The 25018-nt window shown below is 37.7% G+C and overlaps 2 protein-coding genes across 7 annotated transcripts in view; one reads left to right on the top strand and one right to left on the bottom strand.

Moving 5' to 3' along the window:
* Positions 1 to 701: 701 nt before the first annotated feature.
* LOC117400316 (uncharacterized) lies at positions 702 to 24752 on the bottom strand. Of its 6 annotated transcripts, none has more exons than XM_034000087.3 (16): positions 24613 to 24728; positions 22602 to 22676; positions 21979 to 22047; positions 20559 to 20583; positions 18892 to 18954; positions 18160 to 18299; positions 9239 to 9361; positions 8538 to 8595; positions 7907 to 7966; positions 4683 to 5025; positions 4202 to 4259; positions 3860 to 3925; positions 2618 to 2722; positions 2265 to 2343; positions 1533 to 1620; positions 702 to 1170 (listed from the first exon to the last, which is right to left on the bottom strand). In XM_034000087.3, exons 2-15 carry the CDS (start codon positions 22614 to 22616, stop codon positions 1553 to 1555), a joined length of 1272 nt encoding a protein of 423 aa, XP_033855978.2. In that variant the 5' UTR covers positions 22617 to 22676; positions 24613 to 24728; the 3' UTR covers positions 702 to 1170; positions 1533 to 1552. The 6 variants fall into 6 exon arrangements, with proteins under 6 accessions (XP_033855978.2, XP_033855980.2, XP_033855981.2 ...); XM_034000089.3 differs by having other exon boundaries at positions 22602 to 22640; positions 24613 to 24719; XM_034000090.3 differs by lacking the exon at positions 21979 to 22047.
* The window catches only part of LOC117400315 (histone-lysine N-methyltransferase 2D-like), a 34556-nt gene continuing 34205 nt past the window's right edge, over positions 24668 to 25018 (top strand). Inside the window, exon 1 of the mRNA XM_059022781.1 lies at positions 24668 to 24790. The gene's annotated coding sequence lies outside the window, so the exon portion shown is untranslated. The remainder of the gene's footprint in view (positions 24791 to 25018) is intronic.

Genomic DNA, 25018 nt, shown 5'->3' with positions numbered 1-25018 from the left:
AAAATACTATTTGATTTATTAGTTTAGACATTTGCGCCACAAAGTAAAACAGTAACACATAGAAAACACATAGCTACTATTTATTTATTTATATAAAAAAGGAGAATAAGATGTCTGTTAGAAAGTGCTTAGATTGTTTTATATGTCCATATTTTATTGTGTGTTCAACAGGACATCTGTAATTACTCAAGCGAGTGAACTGGGCAGCTGTGAAAGGGAGGGAAGCTAGGAAATGAAGTATTTATTTTTTCACTTTAGTGCGCAAGCACAGCTTTCCTTCAATTCAGATGTCAAAAGGAAGCTAGACTGGGAGGTTTTGTACGCTGAAAACTATTATATGCAGCACCAGCCTTTAGAACTGCTCAGATGACACCTACACACCACTCAGGCGTGCTTTAACTAGGTGTGCTGTGCCAGGTGTCACATGCTGATGTCAGAGACCACAACAATTTAAACAGAAGAAACATTTTAACTAAAGACCCTTGCACTTTAAGGATAAGGATTGTGTGCATTTCTTAAAGAGAAACTGGACATCATACAATAAAACTTTACTGGTTTTGAAAAAAAGCAGTGACAAGTTAATCTACAACATTCAGTTGGCAAAAAAAAAAAAAAAACACAACTGATAGAATGCAATAAAAACAAACTACAGCAGAACTAGTTCAGATAACCATTTTGAACTGTAAAACCAAAAGCACAGCTAGTAGCTTAACATTTTAATGGCATTTCATGATAACAATATACAGTTCTGCATTAAAAATATTCAGTTTTCTTGACAAGCAGTGCATTTCATGTATCATGTCAAGTAGCTCCTAAAAAGGTGTAGACACCCGTGTTTGTTTGTTTGTTTGTTTGTTGCCCCTTTTTCCACAGTCGGACAGCCGTGTGCTCGATTATGAGTGAAGTGTTGAATAATGGCAATTGCATAATTTGGTTTCTGAGAGAGATTTTTAAAAGTGACCAGGAAAAAAAAAAAAAAATCCATCATAACAGTAGGACAAATTTAATGTTGTTGACGTGTGGATGATGTGAGTTGTAGTTTTCATCCGCATTTCTGCTGATTGGAAATGGATATTCTACTATAGAGCAACAAAACCCCATTCTGCATTGGCTGTAAACTGAACATTTTGGGGGGTTCCACAGCCCCTACGGGACATCTTGCCAATGTACCTGTATATACAGACAATGGAAAAATATGTTAACAAACTTAAAACATAAATAAATAATAATAATAATAATAATAATAATAATCTTGGCTATACATGTTTTTGCAGTTACATCTGATCTAAACTAAATTAATATCAAGTACTACCTCGAGCACAAATGCATACCTTTTTTACCATACAAACCAAATAGCCTAGTTGGTCAATTGATTAAGAATGGAATAGTACTATTGTACAGAGGATTTTAATAAATAAATAAATAAATAAAAATGCATTCCTAGGGAAAAAAAAAAAGAATTAGGGGGAAATGTCCTGGTATTCATTTCGTCATTGCCTTTACTTGGTCTATGTGAATTGTAGAGGCTGTACCTGTTTCTGATTCTGTCCAATCAGAACAGGGACCTCCCTAACGTGTTCCTGGAGGCAGGCGAGAATTCATCAGGATATCTGGATGGACCTTTATAAATGAAAACCATCAGGAAAAGAGAAATATTAAGTGAATGGATATGGCAATCCACTAGTCCATCCCCAATCCCATTCTAACTGCAGAGCAACATAAACATAAACAAAAAAAACATTGAATTGTGCAAAATGGCTGTGTTTTTGTCATGGAATCTGTAATTAAGATGTAACAGACTGTGTCCGTGTTCACAGGCTAAACTGTGTATGAGACAAACCTCAGTTGTTAAACTGAACCTATTCTGGTACTTTTCAGGTCTAATCTCATGATGATAACAGCACAGCTCTCAAATCCAGCCTGTTCTTTGGTCAATACATCATCTGTTGCAAAACACAGACCAGCTTGGACTGCACAAACCATGCATCAAGCAAATGGCTTGCTCACGTTTCCTGAAGCGGAGGATTTAATTGGATAAGAACTGATTGTTCCACATATCCTATGAAGGCTATGTTAGTTATTCGGCTATCTTTATTCATGACAAACACAGCACTTAATTTAGAGTAATTGAGTATCCTCTTTGTAAGATTGCTCAGCTAGCAGTGCATTTGGACAGGGATCAATGTGGTATTTAAAGCAATTCCTAGCTGTGGCTGGCACTTTATTCACACTGGTGAGCAAGTTATACAAAGCTATACAATTACCTCTTAGATAGCCATCTCCCCTAGACATGCTCATCGAAGGATATTCCTGAGCATCAGAGTGCTGTTCACTGCTTTTAGGCTAAAAAACAAATTAGGATTTTCAAAACAAAATAATTTAAAACAGTGACATAAATAATACATAATTCCTGAACACTGACAAGGCTAGAGCTACTCCACTGAATAGTTTGATTGGCTATCTCAAGATCTCTCAGGTTATTTCAAACTCATTCTATCATGTTACAGTCATTTCTCTTGTTTAAGTAGATAACAGCCAGTTCTGAGAACACTACTGTCTCTGGTCTACTTTTCAAATAAGATGTTTGCAACACAGGTTCCATCTGCAATTAACTCACTGCTGCAACATTTCTCAGCCGATACTCCATCAGTATGTCAGTCAGTTTCTGTGTGATCTTCAGAACCATCTGTGCATCTCCCTCAGTTTCTATATGGAAGTTTTCCTGAAAAATAAGAACCATTTATAACATACACTGTAGTCTTCAGGTTGGGTGCACGATAAGGCCAGACACTGTCTAGCAAGGTTGGGCCTGGCCTCGAGGGTTCAGGTGCTTGGCAGCATTTGTTGCTTAGGTTCAGTGGGTGAAGAGAGGCGTTTAGCAGAACAGTTCCCCCATAAATCACACATTGAATTGGTTGTTTCAGATTGGGTACAAAACCAGGGGTAAAAGTGCTATTTCGCAATTTTTCACAGAATATTTTTTTAGGAGACTGTGACAAGAATGGCTGAGTGGGTGACGTCAGACCAGAAACAGGAACACAAACGACAGAGATGTGGAGTTTGGTTAAGCTGAGCGCGTGATTGCGCTCAGCATTTAATAAACAGAAAATAAAAGGTTTTAAACACCAAAACACGGGACACGGCACTATATGCCAAAATAAAGAGACAAACAAAACAGACTAAACAGTGAACAGACAAACGGACAAACACGGCGAGTGAAAACACTAATTACTTTGCTTTGCTTTGCTTTCTTTTCTCCTCTCTCTCCCGTTCTCCACTCACCGAACACCAACCCCCAGTGAGTGAAAACATGCAGCTTTTATGCAGTTGTACCGAGATTCGATTGCTAGTCAATCATTCAATTGGAATCTCGGTACAACTGCACGTGAATTAATTAAAGTGCAATTCCCCGTGCTCACATATTACTTTTTACTTGCACGTGATGTGATGTGCCATCCCCGTGCCTAAATACAAATATACAATTTACACACACGTGAAACACAGACCGCTTATATCCCGTGTACCAATGCCTAAACACCAACATTTACACACAACACGTAACATATCATACACAGGGGGGGGCACTTTGCCACAGAGACATACAAAGATCACTATATTAAACATGGGATGTTGGTTATTTTTAAATAATTATTTGAATAATGGTTTACAGGCAATTAACCTACTGACATTAGTAGATTAAGTGGATTAGAGCATTTTACAATAATGTATTTTTTTTTAATTGATTAAAAATATCAAACCCAATTAAGGCTATACTTCTGTCACTTAATGTGTCCAACACTTTAAAACACTTTCCAACACGTTAAAAAACATGCAATCCTGTGCGATGAACCAGACATACCAGGCATTCAAAAACTGCCGAACTTGCCAAGCCACTTTCACAGCCTCTGGTGTAGACACCTTCATCCTGGGAAACAGAATAAATAAATCATCCATATGAACAAAAACACTCAATCACAAGAAATGTTGTAAAACTAAATGGAACTATTAAACGTCTCTGTCAATGTCTTCACATTAATATATTTCTAAAAACAATAAAATAATAATAATTGTCTGATAGTTTCATTGTCTCCGATAGTTTATTGTGAATGTAGGCATTCTGAGCTTTCCCATTCTTATTCTGTGATAGGAGATATGGCTTTTAAAATAAAAGTCACTCACTATCTTATAATCTGTAATTTACCTCCATTGGAGCCATGCGATCCATTCCTTGTCTTCTGGTGAGGTGCATTTCAAACTCACTATTAAAAATAAACAAAAAGTTATTCCATGGTAAGGGAACGAAAACTAGAGGCTTACAGGCTGGATGTTGTGGATTCATGAACATCAAAATCTTTATCGTAAGAACTAACATGATTAATTTACAACAGGCTATTTTTACCAGTTGGAAATCTGCACAAATGCACACTACAGAATACATGTACCATACAGATTTATTAATGCATTAATTGCAACATATTTATGACATATTTAATTACAAAATCAGTCCAAAAACACTGCCTCATCAATTTAATTTTAATCAATGTAAAATGGTATTAAATTTAAAAGTCAGTGAAATTCGTTTTTGGTGACACATTTTAATAAAAAGGAGATTTAACATAATGTGAATGAACCGCAACAGGTTGTTTTATCACACAATTCCATTAGCAAAGAACACCTCGTACCTTCTCATGTCAGAGCATCTATTTTCAAAGTTGCTCATTTCCAACCTCACCCTCTCCGCTCTAAGAGGGCTGCCTTCAGGGTACCTTCCACTAGGAAATTCATCAGGATATCTTCTTCCAGGGTCATCTAGGTACCCCATACTTGGAAAAGCCTCATCTTGCATCCCAGCAGGAATATCTTCACTGGGCATTCTAGTGTGAAAATCACTGGGAAAATCTCTGGGACGCATCTGCCTGGGAAAATGGTCTGGGTGCAATCCACCTGGAAAGTCACCTGGGTGCAATCCTCGTCGAAAGTCATCCTGGTGCCTTCCCGGTGGGCCATCATTAGGAAATCTCCCACCTTGAATACAGGTCGAACAAACATACATTAGATTACAGTACAAATCAGATTTATTTTAAGTGACAAACACCATAAACTGAATACCACAGTCCAAGAACAAGACCCAATACTCATGGCTTTCAAAGTCAATGTTTAGAGGGAAAACCTTGATTTAAACTAAGGTAAAATTAGAAGGTGGTAATTCGAGTAGACAAACATTTCGGCTACTTCAGCGTACTAACGTGTGCAGCCCATACTCAGTACTTTGCTTGACTTGGTTTCTTATAGTTTTACTTTAGAATTCTGATCAGGGTTTCAAACCAGATTTTTTTCCATTCCGGTTCGGCTCCGAACCAAACCGGAATTTTTGGCTCCAGTTCCAAAAGTTCCAAGTGGCTGATTTCGTTCCATTCCAATTCAAATGAAATGGAATACCGACTAATACCGGTTCAATTTTTTTTTTCTAGTCGGATATTGTAGTAGGTATTTTTTCCAAGGCTCTACACATCTGCCATACATTTGAATGGTAATACCAAATAAACATTTTTGTGATAAACATCTCTTCAAACCATTACATACAGACGTGCTCAAATTTGTTGGTACCCTTACAGCTCATTGAAATAATGCTTCATTCCTCCTGATGAAATTAAAAGCTATTTTATCATGTATACTTGCATGCCTTTGGTATGTCATAGAATAAAGCAAAGAAACTGTGAAAAGAGATGAATTATTGATTATTCTACAAATATATTCTAAAATGGCCTGGACACATTTGTTGGTACCCCTTAGAAAAGATAAAAAATAATTGGATTATAGTGATATTTCAAACTAATTAGTTTCTTTAATTAGTATCACACATGTCTCCAATCTTGTAATCAGTCATTCAGCCTATTTAAATGGAGAAAAGTAGTCACTGTGCTGTTTGGTATCATTGTGTGCACCACACTGAACATGGACCAGAGAAAGCAAAGGAGAGAGTTGTCTGAGGAGATCAGAAAGAAAATAATAGACAAGCATGGTAAAGGTAAAGGCTACAAGACCATCTCCAAGCAGCTTGATGTTCCTGTGACAACAGTTGCAAATATTATTAAGAAGTTTAAGGTCCATGGAACTGTAGCCAACCTCCCTGGGCGTGGCCGCAAGAGGAAAATCGTCCCAGATTGAACAGAAGGATAGGGCGAATGGTAGAAAAAGAACCAAGGATAACTGCCAAAGAGATACAAGCTGAACTCCAAGGTGAAGGTACGTCAGTTTCTGATTGCACCATCCGTCGCTTTTTGAGCGAAAGTGGGCTCCATGGAAGAAGACCCAGGAGGACACTCACTTTTGAAAGAAAAACATAAAAAATCCAGACTGGAATTTGCTAAAATGCATATTGACAAGCCACAATCCTTCTGGGAGAATGTCCTTTGGACAGATGAGTCAGAACTGGAGTTTTTTGGCAAGTCACATCAGCTCTATGTTCACAGACGAAAAAAATTAAGCTTTCAAAGAAAAGAACACCATACCTACAGTGAAACATGGAGGAGGCTCGGTTATGTTTTGGGGCTGCTTCGCTGCGCCTGGCACAGGGTGCCTTGAATCTGTGCAGGGCACAATGAAATCTCAAGACTATCAAGGCATTCTGGAGCGAAACGTACTGCCCAGTGTCAGAAAGCTCTGTCTCAGTCGCAGGTCATGGGTCCTCCAACAGGATAATGACCCAAAACACACATCTAAAAGCACCCAAGAATGGATAAGAACAAAACATTGGACTATTCTGAAGTGGACTTCTATGAGTCCTGATCTGAATCCTATCGAACATCTATGGAAAGAGCTGGAACTTGCAGTCTGGAGAAGGCACCCATCAAACCTGAGACAGCTGGAGCAGTTTGCTCAGGAAGAGTGGGCCAAACTACCTGTTAACAGGTGCAGAAGTCTCATTGAGAGCTACAGAAAACGTTTGATTGCAGTGATTGCCTCTAAAGGTTGTGCAACAAAATATTAGGTTAGCGGTCCCATCATTTTTGTCCATGCCATTTTCATTTGTTTTCTTATTTACAATATTATGTTGAATAAAAAATCAAAAGCAAAGTGATTTCTATTAAATATTGAATAAACAATGGTGGATGCCAATTACTTTTGTCAGTTTATTTCAGAGAAAATTGTGCATTCTTTGTTTTTTGTGGAGGGGTACCAACAAATTTGAGCATGTCTGTATTTACCATAGCCTACATATTTCTTACTGTATAGCTATTCTGTTTTAAACAGAAGATATGCAGAAAAAAATCCTTTCCAAGTAATCAATTACGTATGAACACTATTATTAAGCACTAAGGGGAACATTGTTATCATCAGTATGCACATTTCACAGTAAGACATGCAACCAATGTAATATGTACACGTGCAACTTTTCTACATACTTACTTTGAATAGAACAAAGAAAATGAAACACTGAACAATTAAATCATGAATCGTTAAATGATTGAGAATACAACTAAATAAATTTGTTATACAATAAACATTGCTGTTTTCTCAAGTCGAAGGTAAAATGTCTTAACTCTTAATACCCAGGAATATGCTTTGTCATTGACCACTGAGGTGTAAGACCATGGGAAGAGCACTTTTTTCAAATTACTATATGTTTGAAAACAATGGAAAGAGACAGAGAAAACAGGCTGAAAGGGAACGAAAAAAAAAAAAACGTTATTAACCGATAAACAAAATCTTGAATATCGTTTTTGATCCAGAACGTAATAAATGAAAATTACGGGGTTTTTTTTGTTTATCGTTCCTGTTCGTTTCGAATCCCTGATTCTGATTCAATGTTTTAAAGTTATGGATTGATTTAAACCAAGCACAGCACAATTCAAGGAGAACTCTGAGAACATTCTTTTGGAAAGCTACTGTGCAGTATACAAACCTTTAAGCTGAGCTCTTGACATATCCATGCGAGGGATCTTTGTTGCTGTCTTCCTTGTGTCTATAAATACAAAAAATTAAATAAAAAAATAAAGTTCAGACTTTTCAGAATTAAAGCACAAAAAAACAAGTGTGCCAGTAATATGCAGGTACATAAGCCTCACTGATGTATGGGTGACAGGAATTATGGTCCACACACTGACAAACTATATCTAGTCCTTTTCTCTTAGCCTGATTTGGGGTGTGGCATTGATAGCACCTTCCAAATTTAGATTTCAGAGTTATTAACAACTGAATTCTAGTTCAATAAAGATCACCCTGATTACTTAGTGGCGGGCCTATCAAAATAGTTAGTGAATCTTGCCCCCCCCCCCCCCCCCCCCAAATAAAAAAAACTCCTTCCCCACATCCCAAATCAATGTTTCTTTGTTTGGTTTTAGATGAATTTAAAATACCAATTTAACGTCAGTGACATCAGTGAAAAGGGTTTATTAAAAAGTAGGTTTAATTACGTTTTGTTCAATTTGCCTGGGCAGGATTAGCTTGGATGTCTAACCTTGGTCAGGTCAGTAATATTTTTCTAATACTACATGTTTTTAAAATATTCCGCTTGAAAAACCTCAAAAACGTACCTGGTTCAGTTTTTGGTCTCTTTAAAGCTGGATCTTCTTTCAAATCCTCTATCACAACCTACAAAACAAAAGAAAAAAGTTTGAGTAATTATTATTTTCATTAATTTAATGTGTCCATAAACCCAACAGTGGTCCCTTTTGAATTAATACAGTAATTAACTATATAAAACCATATACAATACTATTTTCCCCCCATACAAGTTGTGTTTTAACCTTTTCTGTGTCGCATTTTAGTCCTGGATTTATGTATGAATTGGCATTGCATTAATACATCTCCCCAAGTATAGAGTAACATGCAGCAGCTAAACCTTACTATGTTTGTAGAAAAAAATATGTAATTAATATCAATTAATCTATTACAAGATAATCTCTGCAGGAACCTTTTTTGTATTATTATGAGCATATAGCTGTCCCTCCCAACACTGTTAGCAAAAATAATAAAATAGGCTGTCCATTACCTATTTCCCCAACCCAGGACATCAAAATACCATTTTCACATTTCTCAAATATTAAACTACAGATCTAAAGAGTTTTATGGCTTTACTCATTCACCTTTGCTTGATCCCAGATGGCCATGGCTATTATCTTTTAGGAGCTCACATGATTGCAGTTAGGTGACACGATTGCACCTAACAGTTAGTTGACCTAAACGCCTAGTGCCTTTGAGCAGTATTCAGACCTGTAGCTGAACCTTTATTTACCTCGATTTCACCCCTTCCTTCCAAATGCTCAACAAGCTCTGCCTTTTCTTTAATTGTCTTGTGCATTCTCGCGTCCTTGACTTGCGTTTCATCAAACGGTACCATATCAGCATGCTTCTTTTTCTAAAAGGACAGAACAGTCACACCAATTGTTAGTTATAAAGAACACTCACTATGTAGCTTCTAACATTTGCAAACTTTAAGACTGCAAAGTTTTTTTTAAACAAAAATAAATCCTAACATAAGCCTGTTCAAACCATGTTGCTATTTTATTCGTACCTTAATAAAACCAGTAATGCAATTTCCTATTTTTAATGTACAGTACCTTGTCATCATTATTCAAGTATATAGTGTAAAAGTCAATGTAACAATATGAAAGACTGGAGACAACTAGAGTCCAAGGTCAGCGTTATATACAGATTTATTTTGGAAGAAAGTCTTAGCAAGTTTTAACTAAAAACACCCTCCAAAAAATAAATGACCACTATTAGTATTACAGCATTAAAAAAATCCACTGCATAAAAAAGGGCTAACAGATCTAAAAATTCACTTGACTGATTACCTAGGAAACTCGATCATCTGCTTGTAAATATCTGTGGGCTCAGCAACGTGCTTTTAGATGCAAGGGTTTTTTTTTTGTTTTTTTTAAATTGTAAAAATGGTCAGTATGATTCACTTCTAAACACTTATTGATCATTGCAATGCAAATATATTTGTATAACATATCATATGTCATACAGTACTGTGCAAAAGTTTTAGGCAGGTGTGAAAAAATGCTGTAAAGTAAGAATGCTTTCAAAAATAGACATGTTAATAGTTTATATTTATCAATTAACAAAATGCAAAGTGAGTGAACAGAAGAAAAATCTACATCAAATCAATGTTTGGTGTGACCACCCTTTGCCTTCAAAACAGCATCAATTCTTCTAGGTACACCTGCACAGTTTTTGAAGGAACTCGGCAGGTAGGTTGGCCCAAATATCTTGGAGAACTAACCACAGTTCTTCTGTGGATTTAGGCAGCCTCAGTTGCTTCTCTCTCTTCATGTAATCCAAAGGCAGACTCGATGTTGAGATCAGGGCTCTGTGGGGGCCATACCATCTCTTCCAGGACTCCTTGTTCTTCTTTACGCTGAAGATAGTTCTTAATGACTTAAGAACTATCTGTAGGTTTGGGGTCATTGTCATGCTGCAGAATAAATTTTGGGGCCAATCAGATGCCTCCCTGATGGTATTGCATGATGGATAAGTATCTGCCTGTACTCCTCAGCATTGAGGAGACCATTAATTCTGACCAAATCCACAACTCCATTTGCAGAAATGCAGCCCCAAACTTGCAAGGAACCTCCACCATGCTTCACTGTTGCCTGCAGACACTCATTCGTGTACTGCTCTCCAGCCCTTCGGCGAACAAACTGCCTTCTGCTACAGCCAAATATTTCAAATTTTGACTCATCAGTCCAGAGCACCTGCTGCCATTTTTCTGCACCCCAGTTCCTGTGTTTTCGTGCATAGTTGAGTCGCTTGGCCTTGTTTCCACGTCGGAGTTATGGCTTTTTGGCCGCAAGTCTTCCATGAAGGCCACTTCTGACCAGACTTCTCCGGACAGTAGATGGGTGTACCAGGGTCCCACTGTTTTCTACCAATTCTGAGCTGATGGCACTGCTGGACATCTTCCGATTGCAAAGGGAAGTAAGCATGATGTGTCTTTCATCTGCTGCAGTAAGTTTCCTTGGCCGACCACTGCGTCTACGGTGCTCAACGTTGCCCGTTTCTTTGTGCTTCTTCAAAAGAGCTTGGACAGCACATCTGGAAACCCCTGTCTGCCTTGAAATTTCTGCCTGGGAGAGACCTTGCTGAAGCAGTATAACTACCTTGTGTCTTGTTGCTCTGCTCAGTCTTGCCATGGTGTATGACTTTTGACAGTAAACTGTCTTCAGCAACCTCACCTTGTTAGCCGAGTTTGGCTGTTCCTCACCCAGTTTTATTCCTCCTACACAGCTGTTTCTGTTTCAGTTAATGATTGTGTTTCAACCTACATATTGAATTGATGATCATTAGCACCTGTTTGGTATAATTGTTTAATCATACACCTGACTATAGGCCTACACAATCCCTGACTTTGTGCAAGTGTACCTAGAAGAACTGATGCTGTTTTGAAGGCAAAGGGTGGTCACACCAAATATGGATTTGATTTAGATTTTTCTTCTGTTCACTCACTTTGCATTTAGTTAATTAATAAATATAATCTATTAACATGTCTATTTTTGAAAGCATTCTTACTTTACAGCATTTTTTCACACCTGCCTAAAACTTTTGCACAGTACTGTACATCTTAGATTGATTTGTTTCATTATGCATTTTATTTACAGCTAACTTTGCATGCTATACCATCAAATATTTTAATTTAACATATCTTGTTTTATGCAAAATAAATCTATACTGTAACTATATCTTCCTAGTGTTACTACTGCGATGCACAGAATATCAATTGTAAATAATGTTATTGATAATGCTGGAACGAACATGGAATTTTCATGTTCAGATATTTGTTCATTTGCAAAAGGTAATAACAGCCATTATATGCAACACTGTATTAACTTTTTTTTAAATACCATAAGAAAGAATAGGTTAAGCAGGGCTTACATTACTCAACTGAATTAATGACAAAACAAAGGCTGCAATAGAGTAGTTTAAATTAAAAGATTTTATACTTGTGTGCATTTCATGAAAAAACGTACAGAAAGTAGACATATTTTCGTAAAATACCAGCATTACTGAGGGTTACTTATTCCTTTTTTTTAGCTGAACAAGCAAGTGAAAAGAGTCACATTTAACCCACAAATTCAATATTCAATTCAAATAAAATACTTATTTTTATTGCTTTATTGCTAAAAAAGGGGCGTTGCACAATGAAAAGAAACTCACCGTTTTGGTTTTCGTTTATTACATTCTACATATAAAAAAATGAATGCATTTAATAAAACACATTGGGGGACATGTATCAAGATCGCCCGACACAGCGCTAAATTGGTGGAGTGTAAAGTACCCCATCCTGAATGTATTAACTGGCCCAAAATGAATGAGGCACGGCATAAGCTGCCACATTTAAATGCAAAAATTCAGCTGCGCCGGTGTTCTGAAACCCCCAAAATTGAACAATAGGGAGGTCATTTGGAGAGGCAATGACCAATGTTACTATTATTATTATTATTATTATTATTATTATTATTATTATTATTATTCTAATACGGATAAAACCAAATATACATCAAGAAAATGATATAATGAACCAAGTTTATAATACGACCAATAAAAACAATTGTACATAATGAAATAGTGGGTATCGAGCTATAATTTAATCCTCAGGGAGATCAAAAAGGGTAATGCGGACCCTAAATACTCTCCCTTCTTCTCAGTACTCTCCCTCTGTTCCTGGGTTGTTCAGGAAGGTTAGGAGTCTGCACTCTCCATTGTAAGAAATGCCCCTGAACATTCACGATATCACTAATTTCACGGATATTGTGTATTTGACTGCTTACCGTGAAAAATATGCATTTTATTTTCCTTACAGTATTTTACATTACTGTATTCACCTCCCCTGTTGATTTCATACTTTTATCAAGTAGAAGCAGTACTGCAGTAGCTGTACACGGTCCGGCTCAATGCCATGCATTTGGTTACTACGGCAACAGGGTTAAAAAAAATACCGGCTTCATGACTGGTGAATTCCTCATACTGTACAATTACATTTCTACATACTACTAATGTACAGTGTGTATAAAGTAGTCCCTCCAAGATTTGGACAATATTCAAAAGTCTTCTTCTCATGAACGGTAAATAGTACAGCTATGAAAAATTTTGTACATAGTACGCTTGTGTCCAAGATTGATTCTACTTATGGAAAAATTGATCGGTCACATGGTGTGGCAGCTATGTTGGCTTTTGCGTAAAACACTTAAACAACTCCTCATGAGCCCTTTGGCTGATTGACATGAATCTTGGGTATATGTTATCTTTGTACTGTCCTCTAAAAAAGTTAGTCAGCAAAAGTTCCTACATCAACAAACATGACCGCCATGAGCCAATCAAAATTGGGGTGTTTATATGAGCACTATAGGTAATGCAAGTAGTGTAATGTGTAATGCATAAATAGCTTTACATAGTATGGTTAAATTCTGCTAAAGGTCAAATTTAAAGCTGGCTGTAAAACTTCCCATAATTTCTTATTGACTGCAGATGGTTGTTATATAACATGCAGAGTTCTGATTGAAGCCAAAATGAGCATAAATGATGTAAGTATGATTATCTTTTACAGATGTTCAAGGGAAGTTGCTACAGTACAAAACATGGCTGCTGTGGGCCAATGAGATTTCAGCATTGATCATCTAACCAGTGATTCCAATATTTTGGCCAAAACTGACAGTCAGCTGTGTCTAAAATGACTTGTGATGATAACGTTTCATCTATAACAACCAATGCGCTTAAATTTCATGCTAACTGCTTGGAAGCCGTAAAGTTGCTCGCAACTCTAGTTACAGACATGCTCAAATTTGTTGGTACCCTTACAGCTCATTGAAATAATGCTTCATTCCTCCTGAAAAGTGATGAAATTAAAAGCTATTTTTTCATGTATACTTGCATGCCTTTGGTATGTCATAGAATAAAGCAAAGAAGCTGTGAAAAGAGATGAATTATTGCTTATTCTACAAAGATATTCTAAAATGGCCTGGACACATTTGTTGGTACCCCTTAGAAAAGATAATAAATAATTGGATTATAGTGATATTTCAAACTAATTAGTTTCTTTAATTAGTATCACACATCTCTCCAATCTTGTAATCAGTCATTCAGCCTATTTAAATGGAGAAAAGTAGTCACTGTGCTATTTGGTATCATTGTGTGCACCACACTGAACATGGACCAGAGAAAGCAAAGGTGAGAGTTGTCTGAGGAGATCAGAAAGAAAATAATAGACAAGCATGGTAAAGGTAAAGGCTACAAGACCATATCCAAGCAGCTTGATGTTCCTGTGACAACAGTTGAAAATATTATTAAGAAGTTTAAGGTCCATGGAACTGTAGCCAACCTCCCTGGGCGTGGCCGCAAGAGGAAAATCGACCCCAGATTGAACAGAAGGATAGTGCGAATGGTAGAAAAAGAACCAAGGATAACTGCCAAAGAGATACAAGCTGAACTCCAAGGTGAAGGTACGTCAGTTTCTGATCACACCATCCGTCGCTTTTTGAGCGAAAGTGGGCTCCATGGAAGAAGACCCAGGAGGACTCCACTTTTGAAAGAAAAACATAAAAAAGCCAGACTGGAATTTGCTAAAATGCATATTGACAAGCCACAATCCTTCTGGGAGAATGTCCTTTGGACAGATGAGTCAAAACTGGAGCTTTTTGGCAAGTCACATCAGCTCTATGTTCACAGATGAAAAAATGAAGCTTTCAAAGAAAAGAAAACCATACCTACAGTGAAACATGGAGGAGGCTCGGTTATGTTTTGGGGCTGCTTTGCTGCGCCTGGCACAGGGTGCCTTGAATCTGTGCAGGGCACAATGAAATCTCAAGACTATCAAGGCATTCTGGAGCGAAACGTACTGCCCAGTGTCAGAAAGCTCTGTCTCAGTCGCAGGTCATGGGTCCTCCAACAGGATAATGACCCAAAACACACAGCTAAAAGCACCCAAGAATGGATAAGAACAAAACATTGGACTATTCTGAAGTGGCCTTCTATGAGTCCTGATCTGAATCCTATCGAACATCTATGGAAAGAGCTGAAACTTGCAGTCTGGAGAAGGCACCCATCAAACCTGAGACAGCTGGAGCAGTTTGCTCAGGAAGATTGGGCCAAACTACCTGTTAACAGGTGCAGAAGTCTCATTGAAAGCTACAGAAAACGTTTGATTGCAGTGATTGCCTCTAAAGGTTGTGCAACAAAATATTAGGTTAGCGGTCCCATCATTTTTGTCCATGCCATTTTCATTTGTTTTCTTACTTACAATATTATGTTGAATAAAAAATCAAAAGCAAAGTCTGATTTCTATTAAATATGGAATAAACAATGGTGGATGCCAATTACTTTTGTCAGTTTCAAGTTATTTCAGAGAAAATTGTGCATTCTTCGTTTTTTGTGGAGGGGTACCAACAAATTTGAGCACGTCTGTATATATGGAAATACACACGTTTTTTGTACATGGTGTAGTAACACGAATACTCAAAAAGGAAGGGGGTGGCGACCTATATTAGATATTATTCGATTACTTGGGATGACTCAACATTTTTGTGAAAATCCTCATTTAATCGTTATTTCCCGTTTGTTTTGTGGTATGTGATGGTAGCACTTTCACATTGTGGCCTTGGTCAAAGAAACAAAAACGCTAGCTTATCAGCCAATCAAGTGTCGCCTGTCACTGTTTCCAAATTATTTCTATGTGCTGTCTTGATGTGGATACGTTTTAAAATTACAACATTTTGGTGAACAACAAATGTTTCTTAAAATACCCTGTTACATTTGTACAAAAATGTTCCAAGTCTAGTACACATTTGTAAAACGGTGCATTTGTAAAATGTACCAATGCTAATTTGAATCCCAGTGCACCACTACAATCTTATTCTGCTAAGCAAATATTATTATAGTCATATGTTTTGGCCATAACTGTATCTAATGTATTTAAGAATTGTTATGTTTTATGTAGATTTTAAAAATGGCATCCAATAGTCAGTGCTGTAAAAGTTCTCTTTGCTTTACTGTATGTGTTTTTTTTTTCTTTGATTTCCATAAAATATGGCAAACATGTTTGTTCTGTGTTGTTTTCAGATTTTAGTAATGTGATTTAATAAAAAAATGAATTTAACTAACTGTAACTTATTTTTTCTTATTTATTTATACATTACATTAACACTGTTTTTCATTAAAAAGTCATTGCCGCAGAATTTTGCACAAAACACTCTTTTCTCGTTGCAGATTTTAGAAAATTTTACCGCGGATTTCCGTGGGGACTAATAATAAAAATAAAAAAAACACAAAAACTTCAGTTTTGTCATTTCAGGTTTGAAGTTAACGTTTCTCCCATGTTTAATATTTTGGGATTAGAGGCAGCAAAATAGGCTCTGGGAATTACAAGGTCACTTTAGTTTTAAAGGTTTACAGAACTCGAAAATGTTGCTCAATTTGTCATTCCAGGTTGTTTTCAAAAAATCTATTTTGTCTGCTTGCTAATTTATTTATTTTTTTTGCAGCCAACACAGACCATTTTAACCGTCTTGTTTCCAGCAGAAGTTTGTTACATTTTTAAAGATTGTTTCAATAGCGAATTGAGTTACAATGTACATTTTTCAAGAGTTGACAACTGCATTTTTCAACTGCTGTTCTGCCGCTTCATAAATCTAATTTTAATATCACAGACTTCATTCACAAATGAGACCCACCTACAATTTGAACGGCTTGACACATCTTAAAATGCATGGCTAATGAGCGGCGGGGCACATTGCACAGTGGAGCGCTTTGGCGGTGCTAACAAGGCCTTAACTTGCCAAAAGTGTAATGATATATTGGGGCAATTTTAAGGCCGGCGTAAACCCGGCGCTATGGCCTTAACCCTTTCCGGGCCAATGTCGGAGCCTGTCAGACATCATCAAAAAGACATAAAAAACAGCTCTCTAGTCGTTTTTTCTCCTGAAAAAGCCGAAAAAAACCATTCAATGGCCGAGTGAGAGCGATAGCAGCCGAGAGAAACCGAAAAAAAAAAAGAAAAGGGGGGGAGGGGGGGGCGTATCTCATGAATACAGATAGCTTCGGCGTAACATAGATAACACGGACATAAACAAACAAGATCGCTGCTTCTGCATCCAGCGCTCAAAGAATATCACAGACATTTGCAGAGCTTTTTTTTTTATAGTAATAAAATAATGACTTGGATCGCATTATTGAGGGAGTTTAGTGATAAAACGAGTGATCAGAAGATGATTTATCGGTATGCACGACTATGAAGAGGTATGTAAAAAATACAGCGAACAAGGGGTGGGGCGGGGCTGGAGATGCAGTACTGAGTGTCCTGTTGATATGCACTGCCTTTTAAACCTGTTTTACTGTGAAAAAAATACTTTTAAACAGCGCGTCCAAAATAAACTGCGCGTGTGAAAATAGATTGGACCTGACGCTCCTGAGACACGCTGAATAAATGGACTGCAAAGGGTTAATGCCGTCGGAAACGCTTGATACATGTCTCCCAGTGACCATTAAACAATTGCCCTGCAAGTTAGGCCTGTGTATAAAAGCATGGGGTATTTCTGAGCGTCTTACCTGCATCTGTATCCCCGGATTCTGACTTGCTTCCCTAATCTGAAGCAGCACCTGCAGTTTAAGGCAGAGCTCACCCTACTCTGGTCTGTTTACTTCTTGCCAAGACCAAAACTTTTAAAACAAAGCCTCAAGAGCAGCTGTATTGATCTACTTTTTCTTCCCCCACACATCAAAACTGAGCTAATTTCTGGCAAAGTGGTAAATTGGTGCAAATCAAAACACGTTGTGATACCCATTTCTAATTTCTATAAACTGTAATTTCTGATTTTTGCCTTTGAAAACATGTCATGAAATCTTTGTTCGATTTGTCCAAGCACTAGTTATTAATGTGTTTATTCTGTCATTGGTTACAGTAGTTCTTGTACAGTCTCATAGATTAAATACTGTAATCCAGTAGCAGCAGCTTTTCAGGAAGCATGTATATTTCAATATTATTGAAGTTTTATTGGCGTCTCCTACTTTCATCTCAGCTGTGCTCCTGCAACATACACAGAACCATGCGCACGACATGTACATGCGCTGTTGTGTTTGTTGTGTTTAATAAGTAAATGGGAGCACATTATCCTCTGGAAACTACAGTACACATTATTGTCACTTAAAATTTTTACCAACCATGTAATTGTAGCGATGTTTCCAGCCAGTGATGTGAGTAACAAAGCCTAGCTGCTTTGCTTTGACTTTACACAGCTTGCACAAGTAATGTGGAGGCAGCTCGTCATTGGGACTACGGAACTCAGCCACATACTGCAGACCTGTAGACAAACACAAAGTTAAAAACAAGCATGTCAGTGACATTCATCCCCTGCCACGTCTGTAAATTCTAAATTAGACCCACCAGTAACATGTATAACCTAAATCCATGTAAATGCAGTCTACGGTTTCTTTTGATACACTCCATACCTTGCACTAAAGAATATTCCAAGCAAGTTTCACCACAATAAGTGCGACATACAGTCAGATAGCCTCTCTATACCCCCATATTCTGATATTATAAGATGTTTTATTAGAATCGGACAAGAGATTCCTAGATCAGGGATGGCAATAAGACCCACTGCAAAGCAGTCTGATCCATTCCTGGTTTTACAAGGAGTTCAATAAGACACACTTGAGCTTGTTACCTGGCAAACAGCTTGTAGTAAAACCTGGAATGGGTGAAACTGCTATGCAATAGGAGTCTTGTTTCTGTCCCTGATCTTAGATAACTGAAAAAACTGTAAGACTGCCTCAATGCCTATGGAAAAGTTTGTTTTAATGTCAAGATGTCACACTGTTTTTGTTAACTGAATCCCCCCCAACCCCTCCTTAATCGTTACCTTTAATCTTCAGCTTAACCGTGCCACTTACCAATCACAGGCTCATTAAGTTTGGTATTTTTAAGGTACTGCTCCAGAGACCTCCATTTTTGCACTGAAAATAAACAAACAGAGAAACTCAGAAAGGAAGCAAGAAAAATAAGCTTTCTGCTATCACACAGCCTACAGCAAACTGTGGGGATATACAGTGACAGCAATGACTCACCCAATTGCCAAACCTGGAGTAAATTACAGGCAGGCTGAGTCCGTACTTACCATTCAATTCAACAGTAAATCTGACCCGCTTAAAAACATCATGAACCAATGGCTTTCCGGATGTTGGTTCAATCAGGTCATTTTCTGAAAGTTTATCAAGTTATTGTGGCGATGTCGTCAGTGGTACCAGATGGTACAGCAATGACCTTATGGGCACTCATTGGTATGAATGGTCATAAAAACAAAAAAGAGCAGGGCAAAGGTTATCCCATCTGAGTCTTAAACTCTGTCCGGGAAAAGTGTGGTTAAGAAGATACATGGCCAGACAATCAAAACACGCCACTAACACACAAGGCTCATTAGAGCACACAGTCTGTTTACAGTCACCAAGCAGTCAAAATACTATTGAAGCTGCCAGTCAAATTATGGCTGCAGCTTCATTTACATTACAATGTAATCACACGGGGGCTAGGTGGTGCAGTGGGACAATTCACTAGCCCATAAAGCCATCCATCTCAGGAGGACTGGGTTAGAATTATATCCCATTCACACAGGAGTGTCTGGAGCTAACGATCCAGTCCCAGGACCGGTTCTGATCGATTGGAGACCTGTGTGAATGCTCTTCAAACAACCTCAGCTCGCTTAAAACAATCCAACCCGAGATTGGAAAATGAGGTAGTCTCAGCTCATTTGATCAATCAACCCTGCCGCTGATTGTTTCTTTTTTCCCCCCCTCTGGGAATGCTAATACGTCTGGGGGCGGACCAATTGCAAAGGTTGACATTTCAATGTGGATGGGAAACACTGTTGTCATGTAAATAAACTGACTTTCTCTTGTATTAGAAAGCTCGCCATCTTCTGAATTGTCTCGTTCCGCATAATTTTTACTGTCCGCTTATGTATCAAATTAATAAAATCTCGAAACGAAAATTGTAGCAAATGTCATAAACATCATAAAAACTTGCAGATCTTCGGTGTGTTTGTTGTTCACCATTATGTAAACACATGCCAGGATACACTGTGGATAAATGATCTTGGACTGGCAATGGAGGGAAAACGAGTTTGGCTCTTATCCCTGAACTCTCCTGTCTGAATCCTCCTCGACCTGAGCTTGGATCATTTTATGAAACGATCCTATCATGGGTCACTTGCCATACCTCCCGTGTGAATGGGGCCTTAGGCTGAAAGGAGTTTTCTGGTGTCAACCAGCACACAATCTGACCCAATCGGCAGGCTTTGCATGGGAGAGGTCCAGGGTTGAAAGAGAGACAGGGGGGTTCTTAGTTCAGGACAGAGGTGTGTTTGTCAGGGGAAATTCTTAGTCTGCTACGGCAGTGTCTGACAGTGTGACAATTGCCCCGCTCAAAATGTACAAACAATTATGATGAGAATGTCTAAGTTAAGCAATGGGAGTATTAGGAACCCCATGCACTTATAGGACATAATCTGGAATACATTTTGTAATCAGCATATTTACTATTACACATTTTTTGATGTACTTACCATTCTTAGCAATCGCTTCCACTCTCTGCAAAAGGACGTTGTCCGGAAAAAATAAGCAAAATAACTAAATTAGTGAGAGTCACTGAATCAGAAACTGTATAGAGTATCACTATGCCCAAAATACTCATGATACAGCCTGCACAGAGCCTCAGTGATGGCACAACATTGTCTAACAAACATGACAAGTTTTGTTGCCATACACCTTCAATGAAACTTTTTTTTTGTAAGTTGACCGCCGACTTCTATTGTGACTTCTCAAAGTTGGATTGACCCCATCCTCTTACCAGTTCGCACAAGCCGATCAATCCAAAGCATTCTTTGTTTATTCAGGTAGACCCAACTAAGAACAGGTTCTCATTAAAAGGCTTCTCGCGAGTTACTGTATCAGTTTAAGCGTCATCCAAAGGAAGGCACTCCTTCAACACCGGGTCTCCCTAGCACAGTGGCTCAGAGGAAAGTGTGTCCTCCACAGAGCCCCCAACACCACTTCACGCAGCTCTTTATTTTACCCAGAGGACCTCCATCCAAGTCCTGGAGTGGCCCAACCTTGCTCAGCTTCTGAGAGTTGAGGAGATCAAGCTCTGATATGGCTGCTGGTGGTAGTTCTACTGCTAACCAGCCAGACCAACGTCCTGCTGGGCTGAGAACTCCGGAACCAGTTCCTTGCCCTGGTTCAAGCCAGGCCCGAGAGGGGAAGCCAGGCCCCAGAGGGGAGGCCAGGGCAGCCAGTGTCCAATGCAAGGACATTTCCACACAAGCGACCCAACAAAGGGCATCTGCTACAAGGCGGTATTTATTTGCAAGACAACTACAAGCTGCTGTCTCCTGTCGTCTTCTTGGGAGTGACTTGCCAGGCCACAGACAAGCTCAACACGACTGGACGATATATTAGGAAGGTTATCAAACATACGTAATAGGAGAATCACGCCTCACGGAAAAATGCTAGGTGTTGAAAAGATACAGAGCTGATGTTGATAAGCCTCCAAAGATGTATTGTAATGGCTGTTTTGTGGTTTGATGTTCCTGGAAACCTTTCTCCCTCACACTGGCTTACTGGTGCTCATTTAGAAACGAGTACTTTCCCAGTATTACCAGAACGTGGGCAGTAATTATATCTTTTCAGTATAAAATATTCCCCAGTATTCCTCAATCTGTACCAAGGAGGCAGAACTGTTTCCCACAGCAGAATTTGGGGTTAAAAAGTAGCATGTAAAAGCATGTTTACTGTGCATAAAACAACAATACATTTAAATGAAAAACATCCTTAGTGCATTCCCCTTTAAAATAAGAAAAATAGAAATGCGTGAAACTATACTGCTTTGACTTGCTTCTAAGCAAGGTAATAACTAATCGTTCTTCAGTAGCTGTTTCTCTTAACGTTCACATAATACAAGAGCTCTGGCATTCCTTACACACTTACCGCTCTGTGTTTAGCTCCCTTCAAATGGGACTTTAATTGCATATTGTTGTTACATTTCAACTGGCAAGTCTGAAAAAATAGAAATAAATAAATAAAAAGATGCCACTGAAAAGTGTTTTGCACTATGTTGGGATCTTGCAGTTTTCCCCTTAATCACTGTATGGTACAGCAATGCAATCAACCAAAGTTTCAAGTTTAGATTCCCCATGGTATGACTGCATTAAATCTATTTCACTTTTTTAAATGATATTTTAAAGAAGTCTCTCAATGTTGTAACATATAGTACAGTGCAAACCTATTCTCATGTGCCTGCAGCTTCTGTTTTGTGCCTCGAATGGGTTAAAAAGGAAAGTAAAAAGATGTAGTTTTGTGTAAGTGCACCCGATCTCCAGGTCTTTCACAGTAGCCAGGAGCCCTGATTTATGTTCAATTTACCAGTCAATTTTAGGTTTCACCTTTGGAGTTGATTGTTAATACACATGGTTTTGTTAATTTTATTTTCAACCAAAAAAGCAAATTGCAAGTTGGAGTAAAGACATGGCCAACATTATGATAATGTGCATGGCACATACTAATATACAAGAACCAAAAGCATTGGAATATTATATTAGAGTTGTACTCACCTTGCAATAAGACATCTGGTTTTAGTGGGTGGGCTTGTTCTGTAGAATAGCAGACAAAAATCACAATAACCAGGCCTGAAATAAATATACAAATAAAGGTTTTATTGCTGTAGACTGTCATGCATCGATCCAGTCACCACACAAGGAATTCACTTCCTGAGCGGCAGATATTGGAATCCTATCAGTAACGCACAATGCAAAGAAAGACGCAATCAATGCAAAGAAAGAACCCAATCAGCTAACTAACATGCTTGTATTGACTTCGGTGGGAATGAGGCCTTTTACAGTGTTCTTACGGTATCTAATGATTGAAATAATTCAGTGACTTTCTTTTTCAAATACTTTTTTAGAATGGAAAACTATTTTGTAAATATATTTTCTTACTTAAATAATGTTTTATACCAATTTGACTTATGTCTGAACAACAATGGGGTATGATTCACTTAATTCACACACTCAGACAGAAAATTCTGCCAGATGTTTGCTCATTAAGCTTTAATAGGTCATTTAAAAAACAGTAAAGTGAGAAATACATAAATTGTGAATTTATTTATGAAATATAGATGAAAACATTACTGCGTGTTACCTTTCAGTTCAGGGCGGTGAGGCACTAGAGGGTGCAAAATAATTTAACACTTAACTCACACACTCAAAAACACACAATTCTACTAACTCATCCTTGACCTTTATTATATTAAAGAAAAACAAATGTGGAAAATAAAAATTCCAAAGTTATCTACAAAAATATAGTAAAACAAAATACAGCTGCGACTTCACTCCACATCATATAAGACTTACACCAAGCCTCTACCCCCACCCCTAAACCTAACCGTCACTATCAAACTGTTACTCTTCAAAATCGTTTCTTTTGCACCCTCCAGCGGCCTCTAGTGGCTACTACATCTGACGTTCATCGCCCTGAACTAAAAGGTAATACGCAGTAACGTTTTAACCTGTATTTCATGTCTATTTTCCTCACTTTATTTGTCTTAAAATGACCTACTAAAGCTTAATGAAAAAAAAATTGGCAGCATTTTCTATTTTTTAGCGTGTGAGTAAAGTGTACCGTAACCTAACAATGTAGCACATGCATGTTTATTTTCGGGGGTCGTGGGGGTGGAACAGGAAACAAATGCGATTAGGATGAATCAGTCCGAGAGAAATAACTGGTTAATAACTATTCAACTTTGATGTGTAGACAACAGGTACGACAGACTGCAAATAATGTAATGTAATGTTACATTGATAATGCATTTGTGAAAACAGAATACAAAAAAATATGTTGTTACAAATTCTATAAATGACTTGGAAAAGAGTTACAAAAATGTTAAATGTGAGTAAAATTTAAAAAAATATGCCGTTTAAAAAGGGTTAAGCAATAAATATTACATTATCACAGGATAACACGAGGATTGTGGGATGATACAATCATTTATATACAGCTGTACATTAGTTCACCATTATGTATATTCTGTGCATATTGTTGATATCATGGTCATTAACTTTTTTTTTTTATCATACTCGTAGCTCTAATTTTGAATTTTCAGCTGTGCCCAGAGAGGTCTGTTACTGACATACAATACTTGTAAGTTAACAAAAGTTGGTGTATATCACAAGTCGATGGCTTCAACTATTTCAAAAACAAAATACTATTTAAAATGTACGGTATGTACAGTATACAATCTTTTAAATACATATACTCCCGACCTGTTTGTCTTGCATGACAAATCCCGACTTGATGCACACAGACTGTGGTTATGCTTTACTGGTGGCTGGTGTTTGGCGTAAAGCTTTGTTAACCATCTAGTCATTTTTATTTGAAAGCCTTTCATCGCACAAGCCAATCTAACAAGACGTAAACAAGTTATAATACTAGTGTCACAAGCTTTCATTGCAACAAACAAGACAACTGGGTATAAAAAATAAACAGATTAAATTGATTCTCAAGCGCAAATATGTACAATCGTTAATTTTTGTTTAAAAGTATTATTATTGCTTTTATAGTCCTCACCTTTAAATGTATCCCGCTTGGTTGAGTAAATGTGTACTCTCCACTTATTTTCAGTTATCGCATGACCCTGTGTTATAATTCTCATTTACCTCCGGTCAGCATCCCGGAAGTACAATCTGCGCACGTGTGGAAGTAGGGAGGGTTCATCGCATTACAAAAGCTAATTGAACTCCGAACGGTAGGTGGCGCAAATAAATTATTATGTGACTTGTTCTAGCACCAAAAACACGTTCTTATTATGGTTAAAATAAAAGTGCCCTGACTAGATGACTATTTTGTATTTGAAATGTGTCTACATATTTTATTTTAAATTCTATTCATAGACAATATTCTTTATTTTTTATCATAAATAAGGACTTTCTATTACTTAGTGTTCCATAATTAAATTAAATTAGGGCGAATTTAT

The sequence above is a fragment of the Acipenser ruthenus genome, chromosome 4 (assembly GCF_902713425.1).
Source record: "Acipenser ruthenus chromosome 4, fAciRut3.2 maternal haplotype, whole genome shotgun sequence".
In the NCBI taxonomy this organism is placed as follows: domain Eukaryota; kingdom Metazoa; phylum Chordata; class Actinopteri; order Acipenseriformes; family Acipenseridae; genus Acipenser; species Acipenser ruthenus.
The sequence above is the reverse complement of the archived record's forward strand: the minus strand, read 5'-3'. Positions and strand labels throughout refer to the sequence as shown.

Bases quoted from the DNA above. Each gene is read 5' to 3' on its own strand.
- LOC117400316 (XM_034000085.3), bottom strand. From the start codon at position 24,697: ATGAGAATTATAACACAGGGTCATGCGATAACTGAAAATAAGTGGAGA. The intron at 18,955-22,601 runs GTGAGTACAACT...GTTTATTTTCAG, and splicing joins ACCAGATGTCTTATTGCAAG to TGCAAAAATGGAGGTCTCTG. The intron at 7,967-8,537 runs GTACGTTTTTGA...TTGTATTTATAG, and splicing joins GAGACCAAAAACTGAACCAG to ACACAAGGAAGACAGCAACA.